Here is a 10105-nt window from a genome sequence, read left to right on the forward strand (position 1 = left end):
AAAACCTAGGATTGTTTTGGTTATTTTCTATGAGTTTGTGGATATGCTCGGCCCTGGCAGCTTTTAGAGCCTGTCTATAGCTGGACATACTGTTTTTCCACGCAATTCTAAAAACGCAATTCTTATGTCTATGACGAAAACATAAAACATTTACATTATACAGTAGAGGGCTTTCAAAAGCGATGGATTCAGTACTTCTGCATGGAGAAGCCGAAGGTTATATTCAAAGTCTGGAGAAGATGTCATTGCGCGATATCGGAAGCCCAAGGTACGGGAATATCTAATAAAGGACCGGTAAACTAAGATAAACAGGTTTAATCTAAAATTTACCGATGCCATTCCGTGTATGTTTTTTTCTTCTTCTAAAGGTGGTTTCGTCAACATGAGTACATTGAGAAGCTGAATATGCAAGCTATTCTGAATGCCAGTGCCAATCAGGAGGAATTCATAAAAGACCTCTGTTTCTCTTGGAAAGGTAATACATTTTTTTTTTTTATTCTGCAAGTCAGTATAGACGTTTATAATGTTGCGAAAGATTTTAAATATTGTTCTTTTTTAAAATAAACAAGCATATGCACACCATATGAGGTGCAGGTCAGAAGACACCAAAGTCGCGTAAAGAGGACATATAACCGCACACTCACTTGCAGATAATTCTTTATTTTACCAACGTTTCGGCAAAACGCCTTTGTCAAGGTATAATTTCTTGTATGGTAAGGAGAGATATAAATAGACAATTATTCACAGGTAACAGTCAATCAATCTCGATCCAACCAACAATCAATAAAAAAAAAAACATCAGGTCTCACTAAACAACAAATATTGAGAACAAAATCCTCATACAGCCACTATAAATATTTACATTTACATTTAGTCATTTAGCAGACGCTTTCAACACACTTTGTCAAAACACATAGATACATATGTTACATTTATATAAATCTCAACCCAATACACATCAACTTGGGACACATCATTTACAAAAAAACAGCTTAGATCAAAATCCACTTTTAAACCATTTGGAGTTAAAGTGTTCAATCTGTGGATACAATAAGCCTCCCGTTTCACAGATTGAACACTTTGATCAAATAAAAACACCCTTATAAGCAAGAGACTTCAAAAATATAAAACATTTTTACCAACCCCATATTTTTTTGAATAGTAGTGTATTACTTGATCATAGATCAGCTTTCCCTCTGGCACATCTTACTCACATGTTGTGAAAAGGCTTACAGAGATGAAATCATTTAAATGAATGACAGCTGCTGTTGTTGGACTTCTTCCAGATACCCACACTGGTACATGCAATGATACTTACAGAAGTCTGGAAACATAAAGTGTTTCCCATAATTTGCAAACTCCAGGACTTTAATCCAAAGAGCACATTTCTACTCTACATGGTGGTAAGTGGCCTCAGCTTCAAGTTACCAGGCTATGATTTAAATAAATTTTCTCTTTGGGTCATTGCATTTTCTCCTAATTTCAGATTCATCATGAAGCTACCATTATAAACCTGCTGGAGACAATTATGTACCACAAGGCAAGCACATCTTTACTGAGAAACATGTTTTTATATATCTGAAAGTGTGATTTAAACAAATATTTGCAACAAACGTAGATGACCCAAAAACTAAGACCACATTCTAATATGATAGCAATGCCTAAATGTTGATGTGTTGCACATGCAGGAGTCCAGTGGGGCTGCTGGTGATAGTGTACTTGATTTAGTGGATTACTGTCATCGCAAACTCACATTACTGGCAGGACGCTCTGTCTCTGGAGAGATCCCAACTGGGGACCGAATTACACACGCACAGATGTCAAACACGGCATCTGTACAGGTGAAGAACACTACAGCAAATATAATTCTAACTCATTCTCATGAGCATAATTTACATAACATTTACCAGAACTTGTACACTGTTTGTTGCAGGATCTGCAAAGACAAAGTGACATGTTAGAGTTTGAAATCTCTATCAAGGCTCTGTCAGTACTGTGCTACATCACTGATCACATTGAGAGGTAACTAAGCTACTGGGTATTTAAAGAGACAATATTAAGGGAATAGTTCATCCCCCCCAAAAAAACAAAAAAAAAACCACCTGAATATTTTGTCCATACAACATATAGATGAGTTTGCTGCTTCTTTAGAACAGATTTGGAGAAACTTTACATAAAGTGCTCACCACTGGATCCCCTGCAGTGAATGGGTGCCACCGACAGAATGAGAGTCCAAATAATCCACAAGTAATTCACATGACTGTAGTCTATTAACGTCTTGTGAAGTGAAAAGCTGCATATTTGTAATAGACAAATCCAACAAGACATTTTTAACTTCAAACCGTTTCAGCTAAAATACAAGTTCTCTATCTATAATATTGCTTTCAGCAGTGAAAAAGTTGTCCAATCTGAATCAGAAGAGAAATGTGCACTGATCAAGCTCCGTTTACAAGTGAAAACAGTCCAAATATACGTTTTGTTTTTTTTTACTGGAGGAATAGTTAATATGGATTATGGACTTGTATTTTTGCCAGAAGTGATGGTTTAAAGTTAAAATGCCCGGACTGGAGATGTGTGGATTACTTGTTGAATATTATGATGTTTTTATCAGCTGTTTGGATTCTATCGGCACCCATTCACCGCAGAGGACCCATTAGTGAACAAGTGATGTAATGCTGAATTTCTCCAAATCTGTTCTGATGAAACTCATCTACTGTACATCTTTGATGAGTAATTTTTTTTTAGCAAATTTCATTTTTGGGTGAACTATTTTTTTAAACATTTTACATAAAATAAATACAAAAAATACATATTTAAAAACAGTTTTAAAACATATGCCTAGTAATGAATGTTGAAATTTCTCCTTTTAATGTAGTTTGGGTTTGAGTGTGCTCTCAAGGATGTTGTGCACTCATAATATGCCCTGTGTGCTGGTACAGCTGGTGGAAAATCGCCCCTGGAACGGAGGTTAGTCTCCAAGTTGTACTGTATTTCAAGCATACAGTATATATATTGAATATATATTCAATCATTTTATTAATAATTTTTAATAATATTTTTATTATTTGTATTTTTTTCCATTCAAGAACCTTTCACAATCAGAATGCATAAGAATCAAATTACAGAACAGCTATACACAATGTCAGATAGAAGTGGATCAAACATTTCAATGAGCAGCACATTTATCAGGAAAAGTGCTCATAAACTGTTAAAGAATTTAATTCAGAAAAATCATAATCACAGTTGCAGGTTGGAATTACCATATTTTTAAGAATTTCCATAAACGTCTGCTTCAAACTATCCAAACACCTCCATAGACTTACATTAGAAAAGAGCAAAGCCTTGATTGATAATATAGCAGACAGCAATTGTTGCTAAGGTTGGATTGGTCTGTAACATTTTTGACTACATAGTCTTTTTCTCCCGTGTAGGAACACTGGAAAAATACACAGAGGGGAAGTGGAGAACCGTCCTGCCTGAAGATCAGCTAAAGTTGAGTAAACATGATGGCCAAGTGTGGATAGCTTTACTGAACCTGCTACTCAAACCAGACTGCCAAAGAAAATATGATTTCAATAGCTTTAACAAAACACAGCTCTTAAAGGTAAGATTTTGCAAAGGGGCAATTTTTTTTTTAAATATCATCGCTGGGTGAGCCAGTATGGGGCTCTTGTAGTATAGTAAATTACAATATAAAAACATGCCTGCATATTTCAACAATACCAGCTTAATAATATTTCTGTCATGACAACTCTCGGAGGGATTGGCATGGTAATGTACGTGACAATGTTAATGTATTTGGTCTTGGCGGAATAGATCTGCTACACTGCTGCGGCGGCAGAGCAAGTACCGAGACTTGCAACTGCCAGTACATCCACAACATGCTGCTGTGAGCATGTAATAAATATTGCTGCTGCAAATATAACATACATGAAATAACCCCCATATAGCATACACGAATCACCTTGTAGCAGATCTATACAGGTGGAGCTGGGGAAGGTGGAGGGTTTCTGAAGCAAGCTGTAACTGCTACGGCAAGCACTAGTCATTATTTGAACGTTGAGCAGCGAGCTCATTGGCAACCGATACAGAAGAGAACCAATCAGCTGTGCCATGTGATAATGATGTCATTAGGTCAGATTGAGTTAGACCTATCGGACTGCGCCATCTAGAGTTTCATGCCAGAACTCTATATTTTTATGAAACGCAAAACAATTAAGGCTTTTAATCAGCTTTATAACATGCTAAATGATTGTATTATTCTCGTCTTATATATATATATATATATATATATATATATATATATATAGTCTATTTATAAAGTATGTCTGTCATGTATATCATATCATTATAATTCTTTCTATCCAGCTTCGTGGGTTTTTGACAGAGGTTGTGATAGATCAGTTACCAAATCTACTTGATCTCAAGCACTTTCTCAGTCAACTTGCTGTCACAGATCCAGCAGCCCCTAAAAAAGATCTCATCTTGGAGCAGGTTTTCCAGCATACACATACAGTACACAACCAAGTTTGCGGTCAGTAAGATTAAAAAAAATGTATTGATACTTTTATGAGCAATGATGCATTACACTGATCAAAAGTGACAGTAAATACATTACAAAAGATTCTTATTTTAAATAAATGCTGGGGGGGTTTTTCTAATCAAAGAATCCTAAAAGTGATCCATTTTTTTTTTCATATTACGCAGCAAAACTGTTTTCAACATTGATAAAAATAAAAAAAATGTTTTGAGCAGCAAATCAGCATATCAAGATGATTTCTGAAGAATAATGTGACACTGAAGACTGGAGAAATTATGCTGAAAATTCAGCTTTGCTATCACAAGAATTAAGTACATTTTAATATATATTAAAATTGATATTAAAATAGAACAGTTATTTTAAATTCTAATAATATTTCAGAATGTTGGTGTTTTACTCTATTTTTGATCACATAAATGAAGCCTTGATGAGCATAAAATACTTTCAAAACATTTTAAATCTTACCAACCTAAGATTTTGGAACAACAACAAAATTCTTGTTTGTTTAGTTACCAGAGATATGGAATAATATTGTAACGAAGAACAGCAACAAGTGGAAAGCCATTGCTAAATACCAAGTGACACAGGTTTTCAACCCCTCTGAAAGTGAATTAAGAGAACAAGCTAGCAGGTGAGGTTTGATGTCTATCTGGAAATGTCCTTCGTAAGGAATGAGGAGATGCAGTTATCAAATGTTAGTCTAACAGTATGCATATATACTGTATAACTGTTTATTTGCGCCTTTCTGATCAGGTTGGCTCAAACATATAATCTGGATGTGATGGAGCATTTAATCCCAGACAAACCCAAGTGTGGAGCCTGTGGAAGAACAGGTGCAAAACGCTGCTCCCGCTGTCAGGGAGAGTGGTATTGCAACAGGTATAACAACACGTGTTTGTTTTCTGACAAAATGATTCAGTCTTTCAGATTTGACCACTTTAACTGAGTAATAAGTTACTTTACTATACTAATTCCTTAATTTATAAACTAGATTAAGAGAAGGGTAATATACTGTACAATAATTGCCCCTTAAATTTTGGCTTTGCCATTATTTGTTCAGGATTATATTATCATTTATAAATCTATTTGTCTGGACTTTCTTTGTAGAGAGTGTCAGGTGAAACACTGGCCCAAGCACAAGCCTGCATGCAAGCTCATGGCAGAGGCCATACAAAAACTACAGAAGGAACCCAACATCAGCAGGTGAAGTACAGGACTAATAAATAAAAGGGCTGAGAGAGTGATGCTGGGGGACACACAAGTTCATAAGAACACATCCACTATGAAACTGGACACTGATGGAAAAGGACAAAAATATACAAGAAACTGTTCCTGACAGTTCTTTCCTTAGCTGTTATATGTTTGTATATTGTTTGTCTGAAGAAGGTAACAAGATCATTCCTGTAAGAAAGCTTTCATACATATTCTTTGTAAATTTATGATTTTATGAACATGCTTATAAATGACATCATTTATTAACAATAGTCACATTTTAGTTGATGAATTAATAGCTGTATCACTGTAATCTTTAAAGATAATATTGAACGAAAATTAACTAAACTAAACTACACTTGAGATGCAAGCACATTGATTTTTACTGAAAAAACTTTATTGCATCTGTTTAAATGACTTCCTTTGTTTTGAAAAAAAAAAAAGGAGAAATTTTGAACATTATTGCCAGTTTTCTATGCAGTTACAATGAATGGTGACAGGATCTTTCAATCTTTAGGGATATTAACGTTAACCAAAACTAGAAAAAAGAAAAAAAAAAAACGAACAAACGTTTCTGTTACTTTAAAGGTGAACTGAAATAATATGTGGAAAAACAAACTTATTTCAGCTAGTTGCCAATGCAACATTGCTCATTTTCATTAGCCTGCCCTAAATTGTTGTACTAAAACAACTAAAATTAAACTGAAATGAAACTATATAGATATTTAAATATTAAAAATACATATTACTATATACTAAAATAAACCTGTTACACTAAAAAAGGATGCAAAAGTGGCATAAATGTATTTAATATATCTGTACCTTTTACAAAACACAAACCATTTTGAGCTGATTGTTTTTATTGTAACACAACCTCCAAGTTCCAGTGGGATTAACATTGTAAAAATCCAAAACACTTGGTACAAGTGCCTTTGAGTCTCATAATATCGGTGACAACAAGACCCTGGGGATCTGTACTGTACAACTGCCAAAGAACATGTGCATACAGTGGCACACAGTAGGCCATGAGAGAGATTTGTGGGTATCGGTAACGGATTTGGAATTTAGTTTAAATTTCATTCACAACCTTTTTTGGCGTATGAGAAAAACCTTTGGTTTATACAATAGAGGACTATGTGGAATTGTATGACCACTGTATGCTGTACTGATACCTGCATTTTAAGAAATTACAGTACATTACAAACTAAACATATTAAGCTTTTTTCAGTTTCTTGTATTGAAGTAGACACAAAAAGAAAATCAAATACGTAAGACACTCAAAAGAAGAAAACAGAAAGACAAGAACAAGACACAAAAAAATTAATTGATCTATAATAGTCATTTGTTTTTAGTGATGTAATTATTGTATTGTATCAAAAGTACTGATATTTTAAACATAGAGGATCAATCAGTCTTTTAGGACATTGAGCCTTTTCCAGTGCATCCAACGTAGTTATCAAATTTCCTCTTACTAAGAGACCTTTCTGAAACTAATACTTGATTCATTCATTGAACAACAAAATGTACAAAAAAGTAACATTTCACAGAAGAACTGAAAAGATAAATTGATAAATGAAGAACTTCACTTTCTACTGTAAATACTTCAGAAACTGCTTTGACCTTCAGACTTGAGATGTTTGGTTCAGAAACACCATTTCATGGTTTCATGATCAATAACTGACAAGACAATATCACAGTGCACAGACTGACATCACAGACCTTTCTTGCCCTTTTATATCAAATGATAAAAAGACCAATACAAAATCTAGATGTACCCACAATTGTCTAAAGGACATTTTATAAAACAGATATTAACAAAATACATACAAAACTTGAAAGTGTATAAAAAGAACACATTGCTGTTTACCATGTATGATTAAGGTCTAAGTATGTATTGTTGTTAGAAACTGGAATAAACTGTTATTAATTCAATTTTCACTGATTATATTCCATTTTTTCCGTCTTCGGTTGTCGTCCTCAGAATCTTAATTAAGAATGACAATCCCTGACTAAAAACAAAACACCAATCAGTCAATCAATCAATCAATGTAGACTGAAAAAATACATTAAAATCTTAAAATCTTGAGGTACCATAACATGTGACAGAGTGTGATTGTCTTACCTGCTAAACTCTCTTTAGTTCCAGTTCTCAGTACCACTGTAGAAGAAAAAGAAGAATATTTTACTCAAATGTCACAGAAACGACAATATTTCCAATGACTTTATTTATACAAAGATGGAGAGCAAGCTATAAATTAGTCAAAGATCAAGCAGACATGGAACGTCATGCAATGTTACATGTTAGCGGAAGAATATGTGAAAGATCAGTGACAACACGTATGATTTCAGTGAAACATATATTGAAAGTAACTATGAGGAACATACACAGGACTGTGTAGAACATGGAAAGATGGTGAATTCCTGATGTGTGACAGAGAAAAGTAGCAAGATGGAAAGAAGGACAACAAATGTCTTAATAAAGTAATGGTGGTTGACCATGAATTAATACAAGTGAGAAAAATTCAAGTTGAGATGTCAGTTGAAAAGTTGAGACATAAAGCAGAAATTTTAAAACAAGATGAACACTGACATGAATGAATGTGTTTTCAGAGGAGACGTATGGACATATCAATGCAAAGACAGAAAGAAGGTCAATAAAAGGAGAACAGATGAACTATTGAAAGGTTTTGTACCTGTAGGATGCATATACGGTTGCATACCCCGTGTGAAAGTGTGTTTGTGTGTGTGAATTTGTGTCACCAGTCAGGCTGTCTTGGGGGGGCTGAGGCCCGAGGATACCACCTCATTGTGTCATAGGATGGATAGCTGAAAGAAATCCAGGTTAACTGTGAAAACGGTTTTAGTTTTGAAAGTTTGGAATGGCAGTGTAATTTGGACAGATCTAAACAAAATATATCTTTCAATTAGCTCCAAAAAAGAACCGAAAACTGTCATGCGGTGGGATGGATAGAGATGGATGCTGGGAAAAAAATATCATGCTATTACATTATTCGCTATGCGTGCATTTCATTTAGTTTCATTGAATTTGAATTATAGAAACAGGTTAATGAATTATAGAAACAGATCAATTAATTTTGGGGTATCAAAACAAGTCCACCCATTTAGAAACTCATGCAACTATTTTCATACTTTGACCAATAAAAACTAAATACATAAAAATGTAAATAAAACATTAAAACCCTAACCAGAGTTTTACATGCTAAAGTAGAATATTATCATGTACAGTATGAAAGACACATATCTGTTCATTTGTAAACCTATCAAAATATATATTGTATATATTAATAATAGAATCTTATAATCATATTTTTGGTGTCCAAAGTCAGCTCATGTTGATATCACATGCATACTGTACATATAGATGCACATGCACACAATTGACTTCAGCTAATACTGATTTTATCATGCAGAGATGAAGAGGTGGAATAAACTCTACCTGCTCATCACGGGGTTGTTTATGCCATATAAAGACTCATTATGATAACCACTTACAACAACATCCATACTACTGTAAATGAAACAGTGAATGTAAACATTAGTTGCTTATAAAATGAGCATGAGATGTATGATTTACAGTAAGTAGAGTGACAAGATTTCAGTAAAAAAAAAGTATAAAGATTAAGGTATTTAAACATTTCAATGCGCAATGGTAAGTTAAAAATTAAAGATGCAGATGAAAAGATGAAAAAAATACAAGTGGTTTGTTATCAGAATGTGAACAACTGGAGAATATGGAAAATAAGAGTGGAACTTGAGGTTCTAAGAGACTTAAGATGATTCTTAAAAGAAGGAAACAAGGTTGTTTCAAACATGTGGAATGAAAGTCCTCCTTGAATCTTAAAAATGAAAAGGTTTTCAGTTTAGCTGCAGTTCTGAATGTGATGTCTTTTAGAAAAGCTGCCATATTTCACTTCACATATGACAGGTAGTGCAGTCTCGTGGTGATTCAGTCTAAATTCAGCAAGTATGTATGCACTCACTCATCATACACGTCTTCAGTGTCCATCCTGCGGTAGAATTTGCCGAGTTTTACCGACATGATGATGCTGGGAATGAGTAACAAACAGCATCCTCCCAGACCAAACCAGAATGTGTTCTAAAACGCACAATAAACAGCTCATATAAATAATTTTCTTGAAATTACACAGGCATATACGAACACACATACTGTATGACATTTTTGGTGTGAAAAGTGAGTGTGTTTGCCTTTGGAGTATATTCTGTAAATTCATGGTTTCAGTTCACACAAGCATACGCACTGTGAACACTGAATGTGAACACTGCCAATCTTGTTCTGTTTGTGTGTGTGTGTGTGTGTGTGTGTGTGTGTGT

At 34.3% G+C, this 10105-nt stretch overlaps 1 protein-coding gene and 1 pseudogene across 7 annotated transcripts in view; one reads left to right on the forward strand and one right to left on the reverse strand.

The window, feature by feature from the left end:
• The first annotated feature begins 182 nt into the window (after positions 1-182).
• Positions 183-5980, forward strand: LOC107671912 (zinc finger MYND domain-containing protein 10-like; annotated as a pseudogene).
• Positions 5981-6575: 595 nt separating this feature from the next.
• Positions 6576-10105, reverse strand: part of prom1b (prominin 1 b) — a 35253-nt gene continuing 31723 nt past the window's right edge. For 3 of the 7 annotated variants that reach the window (XM_016464917.1, XM_016464916.1, XM_016464915.1), the window contains 5 exons: positions 9754-9869; positions 9210-9281; positions 8446-8578; positions 7875-7910; positions 6576-7761 (listed from right to left, as the gene is read on the reverse strand). In XM_016464917.1, coding sequence (XP_016320403.1) covers positions 8509-8578; positions 9210-9281; positions 9754-9869 — 258 coding nt within the window. In that variant the 3' untranslated portion in view covers positions 6576-7761; positions 7875-7910; positions 8446-8508. Of the gene's footprint in view, positions 7762-7874; positions 7911-8445; positions 8579-9209; positions 9282-9346; positions 9870-10105 lie in introns of those variants that run through there. The other 4 variants (XM_016464918.1, XM_016464919.1, XM_016464920.1 and 1 more) reach the window with 4 other exon arrangements.

The sequence above is a fragment of the Sinocyclocheilus anshuiensis genome, unplaced genomic scaffold, assembly GCF_001515605.1.
Source record: "Sinocyclocheilus anshuiensis isolate Anshui unplaced genomic scaffold, SAMN03320099.WGS_v1.1 scaffold128, whole genome shotgun sequence".
Classification (NCBI taxonomy): domain Eukaryota; kingdom Metazoa; phylum Chordata; class Actinopteri; order Cypriniformes; family Cyprinidae; genus Sinocyclocheilus; species Sinocyclocheilus anshuiensis.